This window comes from Streptopelia decaocto (genome assembly GCF_964273445.1).
Source record: "Streptopelia decaocto genome assembly, chromosome: 3".
NCBI classification, from domain to species: domain Eukaryota; kingdom Metazoa; phylum Chordata; class Aves; order Columbiformes; family Columbidae; genus Streptopelia; species Streptopelia decaocto.
Genome location: NC_138656.1, coordinates 104,653,676 through 104,678,389, shown reverse-complemented (window position 1 = coordinate 104,678,389; position 24,714 = coordinate 104,653,676). Strand labels below are relative to the sequence as shown.

The window sequence follows — 24,714 nt, the reverse complement described above, 5'->3', positions numbered from 1 at the left end:
CTAAAACTCTGCTCGGGGTGGGGTGCTGACAAAAGGATGCAACAGATGTCCTGAACATTTTCAGGTGCAAGGCCTGCATTTCTTTACTTTTCTTCCCTTGGATGACTCAGAGTATGGATTATTAGCAGCTCATATTTCTTTGGCCAAAGTGCTATCTTGTGGATATGTCCTGGTGTTTAGTGTGTGACTAAAATATTGAGCCCATATTAATCTGTGTATATAAGAAATATTTAAAGTTTCCAAATGAGCTCTTAAAACTGCAGTAATAAAAAATGGCAAAACAACCCTGTCAGACACAAAGTCCAAACTGCAATCATAATAAGCCCCAAGCTGTTTCAATTACATCAAGGTCAAAAATTTCAATTTACTACTATTTTCATAATTCTAAGCATTGTTATCATAGTGTAGTATTAAAACAAAAACATAATACATTTTAAGTCTATGAAACAAATCAGATATGATACAATTTGGTGACAGAGCTGGAGTTAAAATTAGAATAGCTGATGACAAGAACGGAGGTAAAGCTACTGGTAAAATGATATTTTAGGCGGAAAACTCCTAAAGTTTGAATAATTTTCAGAAAAAAAAAAGGTATTAAAAGATCACACACAGAAAATACAGAAAATGTTAATGGAGTGAGGATACATGGAAGGACAGAAAGGAAAGTGCTAGATAAAGAGTAAGAGATTTTTATCTTGCCATGATACAGCAATTTTCAGTTTTTAAAAAACAAGGAATGTATTTAAACTCTATAGTAAAACAAAGTGAAAAAGTGATCTGGAGAAGGCTAAGAGACCAGTTCTTCCTTGCCATATGTCTGATGGGACAAAAGATACTGTTGTGATAAGCTGATGCTGGGCAAGTTGTGTCATGGCCATAAACAATGAAAGTAAGTGCAAAAGTAAACATGGAAAACCAGTTGTCTGTGCAGTAATAGAAAAGCTGTATATTGCAAACATGAGTACAAGTCTATTAACATCAGTAGAACATCTTATGTTTACAAATAAAAAATAAGTTTCTTTTCTGACAAAGGGACAAATGAGGAATGAACTTATGTTCTTCTCCCCACATAATTTGAAGTATGTATTTTAGTAGTGTATTTTTATTGAGTCCATAAATTTAATACTAAAATGTTCCAGTGAGAAAACAGATAAAACACTCTGCTACACAATTTTGATTCATCCTATTCATTTCCCAAAATCATTCAGTTTTGGTGGTTTTAATGTGTAGACTCTTTATTTTACCTTTATATCTATTATGAGATAACAAAACTAAAAAAAATTCCAGTATTTTATTCACAGTTACAAAGCAACCACTATGCTTAAATTTTAAGAAGTATTGTCATGGTATAAAAGCCTCTTTCAATCTTCTGTGGAAGTCATAACTTTCCAAGATGTTCAACTATGATACTTTCAATATAAAGAGTGATGTCAGAGCAAAAATACTGGTAATCTACTGTAACGTAACACAAAATTATATAGAATGAAGGAGTAAAGTCAGCTTTAAAAACAAGGACTTTTTATAAAGGGAAGCATTGTACAACTGTGAAAACGTTCAAGTGGATTATTGACACATCTGCAGAAATAATGCAAAACCTTTTGATATTAGCTGCAAGTAAAAAGACCTGAACAACAAACCTACGTGATATGAGGTCAAAACATTTTTTCTCCTCTGGGTTTGTTTTCACTTGGCAGGTTAACAGATTGAGCTTTGCTGGAGGTCGGTTAGCCTATTTGAAGATAAAACACATACATTTTAGTACATTGCTACTGACTGAGTCCTGCAGTCCAAAACCATAGGATAACATCCCACTGGCCAAAAAGACCTGACAAATGGCTGTTACTTGATTTTTAAGGTACTCAGATTTTATTTTTCTCTTCTGCATCATGTTTTCTAAACTACATTTTCTTATATTTGGCTATTTTGTTCACTGATCACTGTATAAACACTAGAATTTTGAAAGTGGAGAGAGGTAAAATAACTTTAAATATCACTACTATGATCACCTTACAAGCAACACATCTGAAGGAATCAGGTACAAAGAGACAAATTCATTTTATGTAAACTTAATCCTCTACCACTTAGACATTTGGTTTTAAAAAAATAGTTATCTACGTTTTCAATAATCAAATACTTTGACTGCTGCTAACTTCTTTAAAGAGAGCCTAAATAACCAGTTTAGAACAAATGCTCAATTTTTGTATCAGTAAAGGAACAATGAAAGAAAGTAAGAGGTTTGCACAGAGAAGCCTTGGAAAACTAAACTGAGATAGTTAATTACCAAAACATGTAGTGAAACAAAATATATTCTGTAATGATACCTATTTTCTAGTTAAGTTCTTCTCAGCTATTTCAGTTCCTTATTGAATAAAAAGTGGCAATGTTTTACTAAAAACAAAATGCACAAGCAAACTTCATTTGGAAAACGTCTTATGAACACTACAAAGACTTTTACAGCATCTCTGCACAAATCTCTTCTCTCCCTTGACCTGTCTGCCCTACAGACCTGGGGTAGGACCTAGTAAGATGTTATGTTTGCAACCTTGACATGAGGAACAGTTGCACCTGCTGCAGTTGATACCTAGCTTCACTCTGCTTTTAGTATCATTAAATCACAAAACAGATTTAGAGATGCTCTGCCCTAGACAATAATATTTGAATAATAATTTGTTAAAATCATTAAGGAAGGACTATTATAAAGACAGCAATATACATAAACACATTACCACACTTACTATTGCATTCTAACAATTTTAATCAAGTTGCTAAAACAAGATTTAATCATCTAAACAAGAACTATTATCAAAAGAAGCTGAACTAACACATAATGTAATTAACTTGCCATGAATCATAAGAAATGTACATTTTCTCAACCTCCTCTCAATTTATTGATGAAAACATTTCACTGAAAAAAGAAGGGAGAACAAGTCTGAAGAGCACAGATTTCCCTGAAACGACCTGATAAAATGATGTAGCCAGCCAAAAAAAAAAAAGAACAACATCACCATATCTGAAGACCAGTAAAAAAAATCAAAACCATGGAGAAACATAAGAAGGGGAACAATTAAGTTTCTCCCTTCCCCCATTTTTTGTTTGTTGGTTTGGTCTTGTTTTTCTCTTTTTGGTGTGATTTTAAAAAAAAAAAAGGCAGCATGGCGTCCTTGAAAAACATCACGTTCATGCTTTGTCCAGCAGAAGCGGCAGACATAACAAAGTCATGTGTGCTATGAAACAACAAACCTGAAGGTCACTTGCTGGGCAATGTAAAATAAATTGTATCCAAGAGAGGTTTTGGAAACAGCAAGATGACAATTAATTGACAACCACATTGTATTCTTTGCCTGGTAAATAGCTTTTCAAATTCCACACATTGCTTTAGTCGTAAAAGTCTATACAGCTTTCATTATTTCAGCCTATCGACAAGAGCTCTTTGTAACTAGAAGCATATAAGAATACACCTTGAAAATGCCAGTTTAGGCCCATTTTCTTGTTTTCATTTAAATATACTTAAAAGTCATAGCACTAAAGTTTTCATTGTTTACATTTTTAATGTAACTGTTTGTCCAAGAAGTGTCCAGAAGCTGCCTACAATGAAAATACAAAAAAAAATGGCAAACAAAAATCACAATATAACTATTTGGTAAACAAGCCACTAGGCAACTCATCTATACCCTTCTCACAGGCCCTATGAGAACGTAAAAATCAAATAAATTCAGATTAAGAAAGAATGCATCTGCCCCAGGACTTTGAATCTGAAGCATATTCAGGACCTTAACTGAAGTAACTTATGAATATGAAATTGCAAATGGATCCACTAAAATGCTTCAGAAAGAACCAATATACACAGAACTCATCTCTCTGGATAGGAGAACGCAGTTGAGGAACTCCATATCAGGATATGAGAACTCAAAGAAATGGTTGCAACAACCTAAACCACATCCTGGGCCAACGTGCTGATCTTGGAATCCAAACATATGCCAAAACTTTTAAGTGACCTAACCTGAAGTCAGCACTAACAAGGGTACGAAAAAACTGACAACTTTACACGTGTCTGATACCACCTCATTCACACTTTCATTCCACGGCCAAAGCCGAACAACAGCCTCTCCCCACCTGGCTCCCCAACACGTTCCTGCCACATGGCAGATGTTGCCTGGGGAGAAGTTAGAGCCTCAAGTCCAAGGGAGACAAGGCTGTATAAATTCCTTAGCCACATCAGGCTGGAGGCTGAACGAGACTTTTGTCGGGATTAGGAGACACTAGAAGCAGAAAATGGTAACAAATGCGTAACTGCTCCTACACTATTTGTTTGAAACCTCTGGGTTCCATTTCCTGATTGAATCTCTGATTTGATAATTAAATTTTAGACTATGAGTGAATTTTTAGACATCCGTATTAACACACCAACGCCCTGAAAAGATGTGCTGCTGCCTCTGATGCCTTACATGCAGACTTCAGCATCAACTTGTGCTCCTTCCTGGAGAAACCGTAACCCTTCATCCACCAAAGGTGATTTCTTGTCTCTTCTGGTAACAAACAGTGAGTGTAGGAATCTAAAGGTCAGACTTCTAAGACAATACCGAGGAGTGCCATAATACAGAGCTGATTTTTACAAATGGCACAAAAAAATGAGTCCGCTTACTGAAAGACTGGTTGGTTGATTTCATTGTGCATTTTTTTCTGGATATCACAGTGATTTACCTACGAAGCAAAAGATTAAATCTGATTCTTTTGCCTTCAGATTGTTCTCTTAATCACAATGGTAGATTAAAATTTCCAGCAGTAAAGAAAGAACAACACCAAAAAGATTCCTTAATAATGAGTCTGTCATATTCACTTTTTTGCAAACAACCAGCAAATTCCATTTAAACTCTTTAAACACAAATCAACTTTGAAGAAGAACCTGAGGTTCCTCAAATGTAAGCTTTTCCCTTGTGACTTCTTGATCTGGAACCACTTAGGAATTCCTATTTACATGGTTCAATCTGCTTTTATCATTGTTTTTTCATTGATGCGCATCAAATGGCAGTCAGCGAGATGTCAGAAAATTTCCAGCTGCTAACAATTACACAAAGGAGCAGTGTCTGTTTTTCCATCAACCATTACCTTGCATGTTGCTCTATGAATGCTAATTTCTTTGAAGTTTTTAGATGTCTAGAAGTCTGACTTCTGCACATATGCCAATGCAGACACACGTATTCGGAGTTACAGCTGGGCCACTGAGAGAAAACCAACCACATTCTCCCCATCTATAGCAGGAAAGTGCTTGGCAGGCAAGTTTAAGTCAGAATCCAGCATCTGTAACTGCCTCAAGATACCCGTTCTAGAAATTAACTGAGAAAATAGTCACTCACAAAGAGAGACTACATGACCAAAGAACAGAAATCCATGAAGAACACTTAGCCTTTAAAGGAAGAGCATTTACAGATTTGTATTTGATAAAGCAAACAAAACTGACAACCGAATTTCTGAGAGATGGTTCATTTTGATGAACAGCTGGGAAGAGAGAACGACACATATTTTAGACATCAGGAGATATCAACCCTGAGAAAGCCTGGAAATCAATGTTGTTGCTTCAAAAGTCTCAGAAGACATTCAGAGCAGCCCAGGAAATTCTTAAGAAACAAAAATCATGTCTACCCATTTCAATGTCTATGAAACAAGCATTAATTTTTTGCACAACACTGCCACCAATACACAAGGGGAAACTGCATAAGTAAAAATACTTTTTAGGAGTGTATTTTAAAACAAGAAGGTATAGTTTTCCTTTTGTAATATAAAAAGATCAAGACCAAATTGCTGAAGTATCCACCTTAGCAACCGATTTCCAGCTACAGTTCCACTGACTTCTGTGGGAACTTACTGCTTCTAAAACTGTTAGACCATCTGGTAGACTGCTTAGAAAGAGACAAACAACAGTATCTTGACAGACTCAGTAACTGTACTTGCATGTGAAAGCTTTAGAATTCTGCTCCACAAGTGGATTTTGTAGCCTCTGCCAGCTCTGAGCTGCCCCCACTGCTCTCCTACTGATACCAGTACCGGACATCCAATGCCAAAAACATTTACAGCACATGGAGACACCAGTATGGAAACACTCAGACTTTTCCCTAACTAAGACACACTCAGACGCACACAAATGAGAACAGGGATAAACTGGTGGACAGTTCCAAAGCCATAGTAAGGACTCCACTTTGCAGGCCTGTTTTTGCACAGCTTGTGGTCAGATGCACAAATGAGAGATTGATTCATTTTTGCTGCCAGGGTCAACCTGTAGTCATAGCAACAGGCACAACAGGATGCAGAACAGAACGGTTCATAACAGGATGAAGAAACAGGATTGTTTACTGGACCAAGAATGGGAAATACTGTCATTGAGTTGATTTTTGCCTTAAGAAACTTTCTTAAAAGTTTTCAAAAAGCAGCATAAAAAGTGAAAGGTTATGGGAAAGCAAAACCAGCTGAGTTTAAAGCCAAGTGTAGAAGGTCCAAAATATCAAAGTATAAAGATTTAAAACTTCTAGTGTAAATAAGAAAAATTTGCTTGTCATTCTGGCAGAAGTTGCCTTCAGAGCTGATTTTCCCCAACAGCTACTGCCCAGGAAAGCCACCTTCAAAACAGATTACCATACGGCAGCAAATCAGAGAGAAGAGACTCAGCATTCTCTCCATTTGTCTTGTAAATACAAGAAATGGTTTAACCCATATCTAAAAGGTGAGTTAACACCCAACCATATCTTTACAAAAAAATGAAGTTAGAATTTGTATTTTTAGATAGTCTGGTAAAATACAAACAGTTTATATGAACTGAATGAGTCATTAAAAAAAACTTTTTTTCCCATTAACAGTCATGAGCATTAAAACAGCGGTATTTTTAGATACTGTGTATGTCTTGATATTTTTCTGAAAGACTGCCTTAAAAAAAAAATGTATCCATCATATTCAAAATGCTGTATCAGGAATCTAGCTAATTCCAAATTATAAATATAGACCAGCATAGCTTGACTTTTTGTATTAGCAACCATGTACATAAAATACTGTAAACAAATACTTACTGTACCATGGGAAATTGTAAGAAAACCATTTTTAACTGAGCACTTCCTCTTCTGCCACACTTTTCTGATTCTGGTTTAAAGGGGGGAAAAAAAAAGTGATTCAGTTTTTAATATATATAGTATTACATTGCTTCAGCTCTTAGGATCTATCTTTTTTCCAGTAGAACCCGGAAGTACTTACCCATCACTTTTCTTGTACAGACTACCATTTCGTTCAGTGCCGTGTTCCTTGTTTCCCTGAGGCTGATGTAAACTGTAAGCTGTACTCTGACGAATTTGAGAATCCTGCAATATACAGAACAGCAATTCGTAATGCTTTCCACACATTCAACAAAAAAATCCCCCAATTAATGAGTTTCAGAGCCTTTCCTTCCTGCTCTAATCCTACAGGCCAAACTAAGCACATTTTTTTCTCCTCACTGAGAGAGAACAAGATCCATTTGTTTTTTCAGAGGGCACAAAATACATTTGAGAAGTAGCCATTATCAGCACCTGTCAAAATCCTCTTACTTGCTTTTATTTAGCTTTACTATTTGCCTTCATATATGCTTTTTTAGCCCAAAAATTAATTGAGCAGCAGGCTTTCCAACTTATGCAAACACTTCAGGACAGGAAGTGACAAGGATTAACTAAACCCTTCTCACTATTCTTAGAACCACGCAGATGCAGGACCCACTGCTGCCAAGGGTCCAACTTCTTGGAAAATAATACCTGATACAGAGGAATCTGACGTGTCCAGCTGTGTTAGCAGCAGCAACATGATGGGATGGGCTTCTCAATGCACACAGTAACAATGTCTAATATTTATTATTTTCTACAATCTCTGCTCTATGGATGTAATAACTCTTCTGTTATAAACGACAGATAATAGAAGTACAGCAAGAAACAAAAACAACAACAACAACAAAAAAAGAAAGCAAAAACTTAAGAGCTATTAAGAAATATACTTACTAATTTGATTTAAAAAAATCTCTTTTGCCAAAAACATGAGACTGTGTCTGAGATAAACTAGAAGTATGACCACAAGATAAATAATTTTGGGTTTTCAGAGTATGTGCATGATAAAATAAAATGTACAGTGATCTATAAAGTATGAATTAAGAAGATAGTTTCTCTCTAATTACAATTAGTTTCATATATTTTATCAGTATAAGACATCTCTGGATAGAAGCAGGGGAAAAAGGCCAACTAAGAACACGCTTGGATGTGCTCTTCCCCAGAGAACGCCAGCTCAGATGGAATGCTGCTCCTTTACAAGCTCCAGCAGCACATCCTGCTACCAAAGCTACTAATGCAGCCAAAGCCATTCAGGATCCTCCTCAACAGTAATGGCATTGGAGAGGTTCCTAACAAATGACAACACGTAACAGGTCTGAAACATGATGGTAGGGACAGAGCTCCCACCCACCGCCCTGTTCAGTGCAGTCAGGACTCCGCACCACCAGGCTGGAGGTTTCCAGGCTCATCCCGTACAAGTGCTGGAGCTCAGTGATGCTGAGGAGCAGGAGCTGTGCTCTGGGCAGGCTGCAGCGCTCCTGAATGCTCCTTTTCAGCAGAAGCAACCCCTGCCCACCACCCGTCTCTCCACTGGGGATCTAGGAAGCCACATCAGGTGCCTACAACGTTCAGTCAAGGCTTTTAAAGGCACTACAAAAACACCACTTAAATGTCCGTGCCTGACAAAGCATCCTTCAGATTTAAAGCAGTCTGTTTATCATTCCTCTCCAGCCTGTTTACACAGAATTATTTGGGTTTGCACTCTGTCCGCCCAACAGAAAAACATTTTCAAAGAATGCTCGTCACTGATTAAGAACCACTGCACACATACATTTACTGACTTCTGAAGAAAATCTGACCTGACACTGCCTATTGTGTCCTCCCAGTGCCTTGATCTCTGCCTCCCATCAGTCAGTAAGGGAACTCCATTCCCAAAAAGGTTAGAGCCCTTAAGGGAAAAGCATTTTAGTTCTCCACATCCTCAATGATGTAAAGATTCCAGATGACCTCCAACACCTGCCCATAGCACTATTCCCATTACTTCAGAATGTGCTGCTACTTTTTTGTGGGATATTTTGTGCTGTATTTCATCTCCCTCCCTTCAGCTGCTGTTCACACTCAGCTGCCGCGCTTGGCCGCCCTGGCAAGCTCAGAACAGCAGCTTCCTGCCTCATTGCAACCCCAGAGGAAGCTGCTGTAGCTGACGTATTTCCACACATTCGTTATTATGAACGGTATCTTTAAAAAAAATGAGAGGGAGTTAAGGACAAGACAAGGAGATTTTCAATTTTAAATCCTCATTTCAGACCACACTCAAATCAATAGTGTCCAACGTGATTGCCAGATGATGGCTTTCCACAGCTCTCTGCCAGGCAAGTTCATGATTCTGACCCTGTTCCTAACAGAGGAGATCCCCTACCACAAATCACCACCACAATTAACATCCTTCTGGGCAACTTCAGTATGTCATTTCCATATGCAGGCTCCTTAGAGGATCTTCCCTTATTTCTGGTTTCCATATTGCATTTAACAGGAGCACAAATCACAGAAAACAGGGTCAGACCCACGGGCCTCATCGGAGGAGCAGTGACAACGTACATTACCAATGCAAGGACACACATCACCGCAGGATATAGGACATTCCTAGTGCAGAGTATTGTCATTTTCAATATCTCTTGAACAAAACAAGATCAGAACAGACTCAAGTACACCAGCCTTAGAAACTGAACTTTGTCCACTTTATCAGCTTTGAAATGCAGATAGGCATACAAATAAAAAAAAGGTGAGTCATTTCCTTGCAGCACATTTATAGTGAATTGCTTCACTGACCATAAAGAGGTTTGAAAGGATTTCTTCCAAGACCAAACGACTTCTAAATCAAGCTGAATAGCATAGCTAAAAATGAAAGAAATGTGAAAACAGTATTCTGTAAAGGTGGTATGTGACTACTGATAAGAGAGATTCTAAAAACCTATTTATCGGCCCCACTATTTGAACACAACAGAACTTTCCACACAAGGTGCTTTAACTCTGATACAGAGCAGATTTTGGCTAGCCGTTGCACAGCTCCCACAGAGCAGAATTTTAGACTGTCTGGATCATTCCTGTGCATAAAGCTGCCAAAACCCCTTTTCAGTTCCCCAAGAGCCTGAGCTTCTCTTGCATTTGCAGGATCGCTGCCAGGAGGTTGTTTCCGAGATCCATCCCTTATCTCTTACAGCCCCACAGAGCCTGCAACAGATACACCTGCCAGAATCCCCCACAGGCAGCCTCTCCTATAGCACAGCCACTGTAATTTTTACCAAGAAAAACAAAATGTATCCTATATTGCAGTGGCCTAAATAGATGTACATCTACCAAAGATGGAGAAGAAGTAGAAGCAAATCTAACCGCTACAGTAAGGCCCTCAGGGAGGACACAGGAGAGGGAAGTGAAGGCAACACAACTCTAAGGCTGACCCCAAAACTTGCAGGACATCTACAGTTTGAAAAAGAAAAGTTTAAAAATTAAAAATTACAGAGGTGTACACACAATGATGTTTCAAAAATAAGTTTCAATACAAACCAGGTTTGAGTAAGTTCTGTGGAGGAGGAAACTGTATACAGGCACAACAAAAAAGGCTCACTATGAGTGTCTGTGTTTTGTTTTTTTTAAACACAAAAGAAACAATATTTGCCAATGTATATTCATACAAGTCCATCTTAATTAAACATATACACATCTTCAAAATCTTGTAAGAACATCAAATCAAGCAACTGGATTTAATTCCCAAAAGAGAGTAAAAAGGAAATAATCACCTGTTTTGTTTTGTTTTGTTTTTTGGTAATACAACAAACAGAATAGGAGGAAAAAGAGAATCAGTCTTTTCATATCAAGAGAAAAAAAGATCAGAGGAAAAAATCCAGTTTCTTGAAATCTGAATGGAAATCATGCCAACTATTGTCATTAAAACATAGTAACACTTACTCTCCTAGACTTCGGTCACAAAATGTAAATGCATTTCAGGAAGGAAAAAGAAATCAGTTATAGTAAAGGAAATTACAGTGCAACAAGAATAATATTACTGGGTTGTACAGTAAATTACACCAGGATTATCTGGCATCTCACTGATTAATTGATGTTTTCAAGAAACTTTAAAAATAATTATAGTACTTCTCATGCTCTGCAGGGTAAGCATCTATACCTAAATTTGCAGAATTAATAAATAATGAATATAGCTTAAAGCACTTTCTACACTTGTATTTTTAAATGCAACAAAAGCGGTACAAGTAATAGATTTATGTGTATATTTACATTTTTCAGTTTGTGAAAAGATGTGTGCTCACCACATCTTCCATATACATTTAATATCAGCATCGCTGATAAACAGGCAAACATAGAGAAGCAAGATTCCCAGCAACCATGAAACCCAAGTGCTTCTATCACCTCTCCTGAACAAAGACACGAATGCAATAGGAAGCCTGCTAACACAACCTGAACAGCAAAGGCTATTGAGAGTGGGCAACCAATAGTGAATTCAAAGTAGTCACCATTTCCACCAGGATCACTAGTCCTTCCTTCCAGAGAGCTCCAATTTGGAAATTTTTAGCAAACACACCCCTCAGTGCGTCCTAAATGCCAGACACAACCTAAGAAAGTGCCTGCAAACTGTACGGGACTTTGTGCACAACGGTCATTGTCACAAACTTCCCATGGTTAACTAATGGCGCCTCAAGTTGAAGAGCACTGAAGACTGTTCAAAGAGTCATAGGATAACAGAATGGTCTGAGTTGGAAGGGACTTTTAAACATCACCTAGTCCAACCCCAGGCCATGGGCGGGGACATCTTTGACTGGATTAGGTTGCTCAACCACCATCATCTGGCCACTGGTAAGAGCAAGAAGTCACCATAACCTTCATGGGAAGATGAAAGCAAGACTGGAAAAGATCAAGGAAGTCTGAGCTCTACAGACTAAACTATTCTATTGTGATTGCTCTTAAAAAGGGAGGAGGGGGTTAATTTATCACTTACTCCTGGCCCAGCAGCCACACAGAGGAAGCTGGCTGGCATTTATTTACTTGAAGAGGAAGCACTAGCAATCTGAAACAAAACTAAAACCAATATTTAGGATTAGATTACACAAAAGATGCTGGCGGCTTCCAGATAAGAACTTGGCAAAACTACTCCAGGATTCCTTAAATCTAACAGCAATCATAACCAAAATTCAAAAAAATACTTATTTGTTAGATTGCTGGACTGACCCAACTCTTGCACGTTTGAAAAGTGGCGTCTTGCAGCATAGCTGCAAACTTAATTGTCATTTTTGGAGATGATACCAAGAGATGTTTGGGGATTTGAAGTTCAGTTTTACATAATCTTTATACAGTTTAGAATACTATTTTGACATAAGATCATACTAATGGGGTCTCCCTGATACTGCCAAAGTTCTTCCGTTCTCAGTTTGAGCACCAGCGACAGCATTGGCTGTTAATTCACAGACAGTGCATCATCTTAAGTATTTTGCAATATTAGTAACAAGAAGTTAAGTCTCATACTTCTAGTGAGAATTCATTAAAAAAAATCTGCCGTTGTCAGAAACATTCAGTATCAGCATCAAAACAAAGATGAATAAACAAAACAGATGGCTGATAAAAGTTAAAATAAATCTATTTCAAATACTAACATTACATTATAAGTAATTAAAATGAGTATTCCGAAGTTATACCACCTTACATGCTCACCTCTTTCTGATCAACCTGGAGTGCTGATTTTAAAATATCTCTAAGCTGTGTTAATTGTCTTCTTTCCTCATCTTGTGCTTGTTTAATCTTGAAGGAAGAAAAACACAGGTTAAAAATAACATTGTTTCTTTTCAACACAATTCTTCCAAACTGGCTACTTAATTGGTTCATTTTTCTGAGAAATGTTAATCAAGAATTAAAACAGCAAGGGAAAAGATAATGTAATCAGTTTATTTTCCTTTATATCTTCAGAAAACTTGATAATGGCTAGGATGTTGCTGGGTTGAGACTTTGATACTGCCTCACACTGTTCTTGCTTTCTTGTGTTCTATTTAAAACCGTATCTTATTTTCCACTTAATAAACATTTTAAAGCAAAGGCTGTTTTTGTAATGTTTGACACAGTGGGGTCTGAAACGAAGGATTCTGGATATGATATTAAAACAAGACTTTACTCAAAAATCTATTCAAAACCTTAAAATACCAACTACTGAAACAGTCAACCAACCTGAACCAAAATGGTCAGAGTTTGACTGTAAAAAACTAAGTTTACAGCACAAATGTGAAAGGTTGCTACTCACTGTATAAAGATCTGTCGAGAGTGTCTCAATTGAAGGCTTGAGACTTTCAACTGCTTTTAACCCATCCTGAAAGAAACTTAAAAAGAAAAAACAAAGTGTTATTAAACTTTACTTAGTATTTCCTGTTTTAAAAGTTGCAAAGGAAGATTATGCCAAGTATTCCCTGCTCTTAAAAAGAGAACGAAAAAAGGTGGGATTTAAAAAATAAATTTAAAGAAACCACAACTAAATGCACATTTGATTGAAAACAAGAAAACAGAAAATGTTTTCACTCTGGGAAGCATACATGAAAGTGAGAACACAACACAGCACTTGTGTTGTTGAAGTTTTATTAAATGGACAGAACAGATGACTGGCGTACTACAAGTGAGACAGATTTTAAAAGCAAGACAACTATAAAGGTTAAAAACCTACACAGATGCAGACTGGTCTTTTAAGATGAAAACTTACTGATTTAAACAGGTTAACAGCAGCTCTTTCAAGTTTACAGCTATGAATTTATTGCTGTGTTATTGATCGGTAAGACTACCATAAAAAAGTACATCATTGTAATGAGAGCTCTCTGTTTTATTACCGAGTCATCCAATTAATTAGAAAAAGAGTGATTCCTTCAATATATTTTTAGCCCACTGCTTATACAATTTAGTTTTCTTGAGCACAGAATTAATTTATATTATTGCTAGATACACTCAAAAAAGCCCATCAAAACTAATGGCTCGGTTTCAAGAACAGTTTATGAAATATATGCCAAATTATTGTGTAGCACTCCTCTATGGGACTAACTCAACCTCATCACTTGTTTTGGAATACAATAACAAAAACAATGACTAGTCCATGACAAAAGTGATTTGTCAAAAGACATCAGCAAGAACAGTTTAATCTTAGATATATTTTGAGAAATCTAGAAAACTGTTACGATGATGTCAATAGTTTGAAACAAAACATTGCTCCAGTTATTGTGTAGACATAAAGAAAATTACAACATACTTGCACTGAGCATGAAAATACTTGATCAAGTTCTGAAGTAAGTCCACTCCTTTTTTAATCTTGATTTCATTGACTTTCAGCAGGTACTGTTAAACAGTAATTCACAAAAGAAAGGAATTATTACCACTACAGTATTTTAAAAATATTTTATTTTTAGTTATATTTCAACAAGCTTAAAGAGTTGCAGATTCAGAAGACCTAAAAGAGAATGCATCAAACAGTGGCCTCAAGGGTTAATCACAAAAGCAATTGTCACTGCTGATTTCTGACACCCTGTAAGTACACTTCACTATGATTAGTTCAAATTGTTAAAACTACTGGCTCCTAGTGAAAGTCTGTGTTAAAGGAAGCATAAAATGGTTCATGTAGTACATTTAGGAACCCATTCTTAAACCTAACAGCGCATCTAGGTATCTATTTCACTAGTTGTTAAATTCACTGCTAAACAGATGTCATTAAGGAAGAAAGCAGTTTACTCAAAAAAGTGAGGGATTATTTTAACCATTTTTTAAATCTGCTTTCTGAATCTATTTCTTTCTCTATCAATTCCTTATACATGGTAATTACAGCAAATTACAGTTTAGCAAGAGATTTGACAAATCTGCTGTCAAGCTAAAAGTGTAATTAATGTTCTTTCGCATTAGGCACAATCAAAGTCCATTTTAAGTGACAGTGCCTCCCCTAAATGCCATAGCACAAAAGATGTCAGCCATGCAAGCAGAAGTAAGATTGACCAAATATTTACAGGAGTTCTTAACTGTCCATTCAATGATAACAATTTTTAACTCCTGCTTAGGCAATGACCACCAAGCAAGGGAGTGAACGTCTTCTAACTAATGCTGTGATGCGTCTGGTTTTCCCCTACCTGCAGTACATCCTAAATGTTTTCAACCCAGTAAAATAAAGCAGTACCCAGGTGCCAGTTTTCAATGTTGGAGCTTTTTATGCTGGTTCAGGTGACAAGAAGATTAGTCTAAATGTGGATGTGTGGAAGAATCATCTCTCTAGCTCCTGTTAGTTTAAAATGGAACTCTAGGCATCTAGTATTTGGTTCACTTTCACAATTTATAGAGAACTAGCCTGTACTTATGATACAACTTCAGTATGTCTCCCTTCTGATTTACTAACAAAACCAAAACAAAGTCCCCTTTTATGACCAGTCAGAGGTAACCAGGTATAAACTTCTTTTCCCAAAAATCAGAAGAAATACAGGATACACTTCAGCTATTCCACATTTAAGGTAGCTTGATTCCGTTTCACAGACTTCACCCTGCATTTTATTACCACTACAACTGACTAAAGTCAACTCCTCCTTTACTGTGACACAGGAAGAGACGCATCTGTTCCTGGTTCTTTCTTAGGAAGGAAACAGTTGAGCAATTCGCAGGCAACATCCATATGTTTATTGGGTACTCAAATCCCTTCACCAGTTTTGAATACTTTAGTCTGACTGGCATAGGAATGTGAAGCTTTTCCAGTAAGTATCAGTGCACGCTGTTACTAAAAGTGGTATTCAGGACAACTGCTGTTAAGCTCCATTGGCATATGAGTCAAATTAGCTCTAATCATCAAACAGAAGAAACACTCATGGATTATTTATTAGTTAATGCATGGAAAGAACAAACACAGCAACTTGAATTCTCAACCTCGAAACCTGACAGGCACTTAAACTAATTGAACCAAAAATATTCACATCAGATTTAACATACTGCAAAATCACAAAGATTTCAAAGTAGAAACATTCTGAAACATCTTGAAAGATGGCTGGATTCCATCCTTAACACTTCTTTTTCAGCACCAGCCCAGCAGTGTGCTAGACTGGAGTCTCTCCTCATAATAACGCAACAGCTGTCAGCACAGGGAACAATTCAGGGAATGATCTAGGGCTTAAAATAACTTCCAGCAAAGTAGTAGTGTAAAGGCTTATTCATTATAATCTCTTTGTGTTTAACTGAGCTTTGCATTATTTATTTATTCTACATTTTACTTGTTAAGTGAAATTAGAAAATATCTAAATTTCCTGCTAAGCTAGCAGATCAGGATAAGAAAAATGTATTTTAGCAAATGGCGTCCACTAATAAACCTGGCATTTCCCTTTAACATCATAGTTGCCATTAAACAATTGCGTTTTCCATAATTTTCCTAAAAATAATAGTAGAACAATATGAATTTCACATTGAATCTTACCTCACACATCTGTAACTGGAAGAACCTTCTTTCTTTCTCCATCTCTTCTGCAATTTCAGCTCCACTTATTTCTGTCCGGATCATCCCATGCAGCTTAGCATGCTCTTTTTTCTCCTTCTCTATTTTTGTACTATAAGGCAAAGAATCAGTCAATGAAGTGAGAAATCCACAGCCTCTCAGGAAATCTGATTATTCAAAAAGTCTACTGACAGATGCAGAGCCAAACTCTTGCAGCTTTACGTATGACTTACTTCCAGATGACATTTCATTTGAAATTTGACAATGACTAAAGATCAGCAATGACATACAGTAGCTGAAATGTAATTCTATCATTTGTTAAAATAATGTCCTGACAGCTATTCCAAAAGAAGATACTAAATGAGAAGGAGATACTACGTTCTTGCATTGAAGAAAAAAAATCCAGAAACAAAATAATGAATTTTAATTGAAAATGCAGGGGGATGTTTATTGCCAACTGACCAAATACTGGTTAACAGAGTTCAATTCTGTCACCAGATTTATTGAGTCTTGCCTGTCATCAAGTCATCTTCTATATATACAGGGTTTCCTAAGCCAAAAATCACAGTTGCCATCTCTACTTGCTACTGAGCCAGTTGGCACCGGGAATACCGGCCAGCCGGCTGCGTTGCAGACTTCAAAGTCTGCTAGACCAGCTGTCCTAATTCCCTAAAAGTTTCCATGAACATTTTCCAAAAGCTCTGAATAAAACAGGTTCTTCTGCAGAATATAAATGAATAATCAATGCCTGCCATACAGTATAACTCCCCTAAACACACTTGCATATTTTTTTACAGCTATTTCCCGTATTATTCCTAAAGGGAGTAGCATAATTATACTACTCAGTTAGACAAGCCTGACATGAAAATAAAAGATTATTAATAAATGAAAATACATGAAGGTGTTTACTTTTTGGAGAAATACTTTTAGTTTGCCACTTGTACCGTTTAGAAGCTGAAAATTCTGGAAAGAGCTTCCTGAGGAAATGCTGAACTGCTTTTGAACAGGAGGAAGCATTACACAGGAATACAGGAAGCAGACGAGGGGAACAAATAGCACCCGCACAGTCCTACCTCCGCGTGGGCAGTCAAGTGTCTCTCAGCTCTCTCTCTGAAAAGATGACATGTCCCAAGTGCTCTCTTAACCTGATGTTAACATTACCCTAACAGCGTCTGGAAAAATGATGGTCTGAGGACTCCCAGTTAACAACACATTCTGTACTTACACGTCTCAAGGATGAGGAACTGCCTCCCTTACACCTCAAGCAGCAAGGGAAAACTAGAATTAATCCCATTAATCCCATCCTGCAACATTTCCACAGGGAAATATTTTGAACAGCAATTCAAAAAGCTTCCCTGTGCTCTCGGTACTGGCAGGCACGGCAGAGCCAGCTGGTGCCGTGTTCCAGCAGCCAACACGTCCAGCAGCAGTGCACCCCTTCTCAGCCCATTGTGTCCCACCAGCAGTGGACCTTCAGAGAGAAGCTCCTCTCCTTTGACATAAATATTCTGAAAGCCTTCACCTGACTGAATAAAACCTCAATTCCAGAATGTTCTGTTTTCAATCAAAGCTTACCCACTTACTGCCAATTACGTCATTTATAGCCACGGAATACAGAGTCCAAACACAAGAATTAACCAGACATCAACTGTGAACAAGGAAGATAAACCATTAGAAAAAGATTCACAGAAAACGACAAATACACAGCTCCATTCCAGCACACACACAGGAGAGTTTACGTTATGTCATACTTGATAGTTCTAAAAATGTCCAACCTCAGAGAAAAGATCCAGGACGGTTTTAATTCTCTCAAATTCCACGTCAACAATTCATGAGGCCAGAGAACTCACTGAAATGTGAGTCAAGTCTAATAACTATCAATTGCTATTGCTTTCTATTTTCACTATTTACAGAGAATAATACTCAAACATAGGATGACATAACCACCTCTAAAATTTTAAGAGTTTATTAACATGTCATAAGGTGTCTCCAAATGCTAGTTAAAGCAAAAGACAACTAATACTGCCAAAGAGTCAAACATTATGCACAAAATTACAGCATACATTGTTTTAAGAAGCTGAATTCCTTTTAAAGAAAGAGTTGTATTTTGGTGAAAGAGTCCTTTCTACTCTTTAAAGGATAAACCACAGTCCACAGGCAAAAAGTAGTTAAACCAAGACCAAAGCACACCTGCATCTACCAAGTAATTCAGAGAAATAAGACATCCTTGAAGCTGTTTGCTGGAGCTTCCGGCTCAGTGGCTTCAAAATCTTCTGAGGTGCTTTCCAAAAAAACCACAAACCATCTCTCGGTGACAAGTACCAGAGATATATGATGGAGCATTTCATATTTCCATTTCCGTATTATTTATACTTTTAATCTCTAACTACATTTTCAACTTCACAATTCAGAATTTAACCTGTTGTTTGACTACAGTAATATGCTGCCTCCTATCTAATTGATACTACAGGGTGCTTTGTTTCTAGGGAAACAAAGAAATCCCATAAAGCAGGGTTGCAGGCAAATCTGAGTGCTAAAGGTTGGCCTGGTTCCTGTCCACATGCAAGGGCCAACTCACCTTATCTCACGTGGCATTAACCAAATCCTTCTGGCAAAGACAGTTCTACAATGCACCACTGTGGGACTTCCAAATATCGCAGGGTATTTGGGTTTTCTAGGCAGATCAGTGAAGCAAAATTAATATGAAAATTGGAAAAAGTCTACAAAAATCCTCTTGAAGGAATAAGAAGGAAGCAAGTGTATTGTAAAGCTGCTGTTCCTGAAGCTCATGCAGCACATATCACATATATAGATTTTGCTGACTAAGATTAGAATCTGAGCACACTTAAGTCCATTTACTACACAGCTGCACATGACTAATACGCAGTGAGATCAGATTTCTGCAACAGACAAGTAAAGCTGAAGTACAACCAAAAAGTCGATCACATACAAAATAAATGGTCTTGTCTGTTCAGTTTCCACTATATGACTGTTTTTACAGCTCCAAATTGAAAAGCAACTGTTTTTCAATACAAATTTTGATTTGTATTTCAAAGAAATCAATTTTCTCATACAGATCGTGGTACAAATAAATAAAGTAGGCGTTTTTATTTTTTTAAACTTCAAAAAGCACAGGACCTATTTTACTGTTTAACATGCCAAAGACTGGTATCTATTTTTAGCCAGCAAACAAAGGTAAACAGCTAGAACATCCTGGGTACCTGCAGCAATGAAGTGGCTGGGCAGCAACTCTTTCTTCCTGCCCTTCCCCAGCCAGCAGTGAGCCAGGCTGGGTCTGGCTGCTGACATGAGAAGGTGTAGAGACTGAGAACAGCACCTGGCAGACACAGACTTGAATGGGGAGCATTCTGGAAAATGGAGTGCTTCCAAGGGCTATTTTGTTTGACAAAATAACAGTATACATTTGCATTTCAAATATCCTTTCTTTGTCTAGTCTTCCTTTTCAGCCTGACTCTCCAACTTCAGCTCTGGCACCCTAGCCCTTCAATGAAACAACCTCCAGCTTATTTTATCCTACTGTCTGCCAAGGCTGACAGTGAAGCATGACTCTCTGATCACCCAAGTTCTGAATGAAGAAGTCACCTTATTCCTTTGGAAATGCTGGAATGCTTTTTGCTTTCACTCATCCTGCACTTTAGGATGCAGATTAATTCAAAATAGATTAATTCAGTTACCTGCAGATTCATTCAAACCTTCTCCATTTAATTTGCAGGTAATCTCTTTCAAAATAAAAATACTTAATATGGAATCTCAGGCTCAAAGCAGTATATTGTGGATGTTGTTTACCTGGACTTCAGTAAAACTTTTGACACTGTTTCCCACAGCATTCTCCTGGAGAAACTGGCTCCTCATGGCTTGGATGGGTGAACTCTGCTGGGTAAAAACTGGCTGGAGGGCTGAGCCCAAAGAGTTGTAGTGAGTGGAGTCAAATCCAGCTGGTGGTTGGTCACAAGTGGTGCTCCTCAGGGCTCAGCATTGGGGACAGTTCTGTTTAATCTCTTTATCAATGATCTGGACAAGGGGATTGAGTGCACCCTTAGTAAGTTTGCAGATGATGCCAAGCTGGGTGGGAATGTTGATCTGCTGGAGGGTAGGAAGGCCATATGGAGGGATCTTGACAGGCTGGATTGTTGGGCTGAGGCCAATTGTATGAGGTTCAACAAGGCCAAGTGCTGGATCCTGCACTTGGGTCACAACAACTCCAGGCAGCGCCACAGGCTCAGCAAAGAGTGGCTGGAAAGCTACCTGGCAGAAAGGGATCTGGGGGTGTTGATTGACAGCCAGCTGAACATGAGCCAGCAGTGTGCCCAGGTGGCCAAAAAGGCCAACAGCATCCTGGCTTGTATCAGAAATAGTGTGGCCAGCAGGATTAGGGAGGTGATCATCCCCCTGTACTCAGCTCAGGTGAGGCCCCGCCTCAAATCCCATGTTCAGTTTTGGCCCCTCACAACAAGAAAGACATTGAGGTGCTGAAGAGAGTGCAGAGGAGGCGATGAAGCTGGTGAGGGGTCTGGAGCACAAGTTTGATGAGAACTGGCTGAGGGAACCGGGGCTGTTTAGCCTGAAGAAAAAGCAGGCTGAGGGGAGACCTTATTGCTGCCTACAACTGCCTGAAAGGAGGTTGTAGCAAGGTGGGTATCCATCTCTTCTCCCAAGTAACAAGCCATACAATGAGAGGAAATGGCCTCCAGTTGTGCCAGGGGAGGTTTAGATCAGATATTAGGAAAAATTTCTGAATTGAAAGGATTATCAAGCATTCGAACAAACTACCCAGGGGTGTGGAAGTGGTTTAATCACCATCCCTGGAGGTGTTTAAAATACATGTTGATGTGGTGCTTAGGGACATGGTTTACTGGTGTGCTTGGCAGTGTTAGGTTAATGGTTGGACTCGATGTTCTGAAGGGCCTTTTCCAACCTAAACGATTCTATGATTCTATACTATGATTCTATATTAAAGCTGTCTTGTTTAGCACTTTCATTCTATGCCACTTTTTCCAAAATGTGACCTCCACTTTGTCTTATATACATGCTTTAAAAGGAAACATGGCAAAAATACCTACAACCTATGAATATCAATGATCTACTTAGTCAAGTTAGAGCTCTGAAGAAGTAATTTGAGAAAAGCTTGCAGAATTTTCAGATAATTTTTTAATATTTTTTTTTTTAAAAAGAGTTTACCAAACTGGAAACAGAATCAGTTAATCAAATAACTATGCAGATATCTTTACAGAAGACTGTAATAAGAATTTGTTCATTCTTCCATTGACTTCAAATGGTTCAGAAACAAATAATTAATGATAGAGTTATATCTTGGTATGAGCGCTTGTGTTTCTGCACAGTAACGTAAAGTACCTCAGCCTACTGCTTTGATTTTATAATCCCATCAGCACATTGGAACAACTTGTTCTCCTCACTCAGTTGTGCATAATAGACCTCATACCCAGCTTTTAAAAGAATAGCAAAGGAGGAGAGGGAGTCAGCCTTCCCAGGAAAAGCTTGTTAGTTTTCATTAGCATTTGTTTCATAGCATTAGCACAACACTTATTAGCTGAGAACTTCTGAAGATAACATATATTTACAGGCCTAAAAATAAGGCACTTTGATTTAAAAAATTAACATTTCTTTTCAGGAAAGACAGGCTTATGTCTGGAATACAGACACTACTGTTCAACTAAAAAATGAGTAAATAATACGCTTCAGTAAGTTTAAGCTTCTATTTCCTGTGCAAAATTGACAGAATGTCTTTACCTCAAAATCCACCACAACAGGACCTATTAAACTGAAGAATGTGGGTGAAATCTGGCTCGCTGCCTTGTTGAATACGGTCTGCCTGCTGGGAGAATGAGCAGTTTGTATGACATGTGTACTCCCTCCCCATATGCTCCCCCGGCGCCTCTGCCATTAGTGTTTAAGTACGATCACCTCATAACAAGAACAGCCCAGTCTGCACCAGTTCTACCCAAAGGACACAGACAGACCAGTCCCACTGTGGTGCTGCGGTGCCAGGCAGCACCGCCCAGCTTGTGTATGGGAAACAAGGACTGGAACTGAGGTCCTCAGAGAAATGCGCTGCTTTTAACTACTCTAAAGCTTTAAAAATCTTTGTAGCTTCAACTGAAGCATGTTAATGACTGGTGGTGAGAAAAGATGAATTATTGATGAATGTCACCTCAGGATGCTCCCAATTTTTGACTGAGGTAGGCTGGCATAAAGCTACGGGTTACTTGCTCCTCTTACTCTCTTATTCAAGAACATTCCCAAGGTATAAAGAAAAATTGATCCAGGCTCCCTCACTTACTTCAGCTACGGTGATCTTCAGGAAAATACTCCGAGATGTTAGGTAGCTACAGGGTGAAGAAGTTGCATATAATCAACATTGATGGGTGGTGATCCAAGAGCATAAAAATGGGTCTTAACATCACTCTCCCAAACAAGATTAGACACATCAAAATTTTTAACTGAATTTCTTTTCAAATAGGTCACACTTGGATATATTAGCAGCTGGTATGTAATCACAAAGGTGCAAGTAAGAGAGATGAGATATTGCGGCAAATAAGCTCCAATTCTTCCTTATAAAGACAGCCTACAGAGACAGAAATCAGGATGAAGACACTTCTCCATAGACTACAAAAATACCACTCTGATATCTGGCACTTAGCTTCACAGGTCTGTACTTGTGACTAGGAAATGCAGATGAATGGTGTGATTCTAAGCATATGATACAGAGGGATATGCAGACAAAGAGCAGAATAAAAAGAGATACTCACATATTTGAGGAAATAGCACAGGAAAAGATAGCTAACTAAGCGTAAACCTAGGACTGGTTTTAGGCACAGTCCAAACAAGCACTCACCTAAGGTAACAGATTGCAGAAGGCTGAGCAAACCTCTGTCTACCAACACCTACATCCACCATCCCCTTTTGGCAATGCAGACTGTAGGTGAGACTGAGGTTACCTCTCCCAGTCCCTTTGCCCCTTGTTAAGGCAGACACTGTGAAGATATTACAACAAAGAAATTCAGTTTGTAATTAAGAGTCCTTAGATGACTCTGCATCCACGCACTGCTACAGATGACCAACATGCACAGCTAAAAGAAGTTCAGATCCATTTGGGACAGCCACAGAATAAAAACAATTATCTCAAGAAATCTCAGTGGCATACTTAACAGCAACCCAGAAAAACCTCACTGTTTTCCTGTGTTCAAAATCTAGTAGATGGTAAAGCTGACCTGAACAGATTCAGGCTCAAATGAATATTCTCACCCTAGCTTAAAAATCACATCTAAACTTCCCATGTCTGATTTGTAAAGACCAACGCTGAACAGTGACAGCTGGTAACAGCTCAACTGATCCGGGAACCCATCTTACGCACAAGGGGGGCTGACAAATCCCACAGTCCTCCTTGCAGGGGTGGGGGTATTGGGGAAGCTCCAGTCTGACAGAACTATGGACAGTTGGTCTGCTCCTTCATAAAAGTGACGCAGTTTGCTATGAAAAGCAATATTCCCTGACTGGCAAACTTAAGCCACAATACGTAATTTCTGGCGTTGTAAAACCACACACACACAAAAAGCACCCCTTGTTTTAAAGAATTTCCCTGTACATAGAATTCCTAGGCTCCCTATCCCAAGCCTCAAGCAGATGATCCTTTGGTCTTGATCAAAGTGAAGGAGTCCAACAAGTTAGACTAAGAGCTTTAAACTCTAGAATACTGATGTGAAGCTTTCATCTAACCGCTTAAAAAAGAAGAAAACTAGAGTGTGTAGCAACTGTACCAGCCCACCACTTGGAAATATCAGAGAAAATGGTAATAGATCTGAAAGAATTTCTTGATGAACATGTGCTGCCTTCAGTTTTTGCATGTTGAATAACTTGACACATAAGTGGCTTAGAAGTAAGCATTGTCAAGGAGCTGTGCTTCACTTGTGAAAAAAATCTTGCAGAAAGTACAGAGATAACATGGAAAGAGGTTATCTCCTTACACTAGGAAAAAATAACCTGGTTCTGCTTCGGATCAAAAAACAAGTGTCTTGTTTGAAAGCAAAGCCATAAAGTAGGCTTTCTAATGGACTGTTGGTTAAAAGGAAAAGCCAATCTCATGGTATTATACAAGCAATCCCACAGGTAGAAAAAAAACACATCAACATC

At 38.2% G+C, this 24,714-nt stretch overlaps 1 protein-coding gene across 3 annotated transcripts in view; it reads right to left on the bottom strand.

The window, feature by feature from the left end:
• ASAP2 (ArfGAP with SH3 domain, ankyrin repeat and PH domain 2) overlaps window positions 1-24,714 on the bottom strand; it is an 89,898-nt gene that overhangs the window by 25,992 nt on the left and 39,192 nt on the right. For all 3 annotated transcript variants that reach the window (XM_082047512.1, XM_082047514.1, XM_082047513.1), the window contains exons 6-12: window positions 16,528-16,657; window positions 14,341-14,426; window positions 13,354-13,429; window positions 12,774-12,860; window positions 7,237-7,340; window positions 7,056-7,125; window positions 1,642-1,729 (exon numbers count right to left, since the gene is read on the bottom strand). In XM_082047512.1, the coding sequence (XP_081903638.1) occupies window positions 1,642-1,729; window positions 7,056-7,125; window positions 7,237-7,340; window positions 12,774-12,860; window positions 13,354-13,429; window positions 14,341-14,426; window positions 16,528-16,657 (641 nt within the window). The remainder of the gene's footprint in view (window positions 1-1,641; window positions 1,730-7,055; window positions 7,126-7,236; window positions 7,341-12,773; window positions 12,861-13,353; window positions 13,430-14,340; window positions 14,427-16,527; window positions 16,658-24,714) is intronic.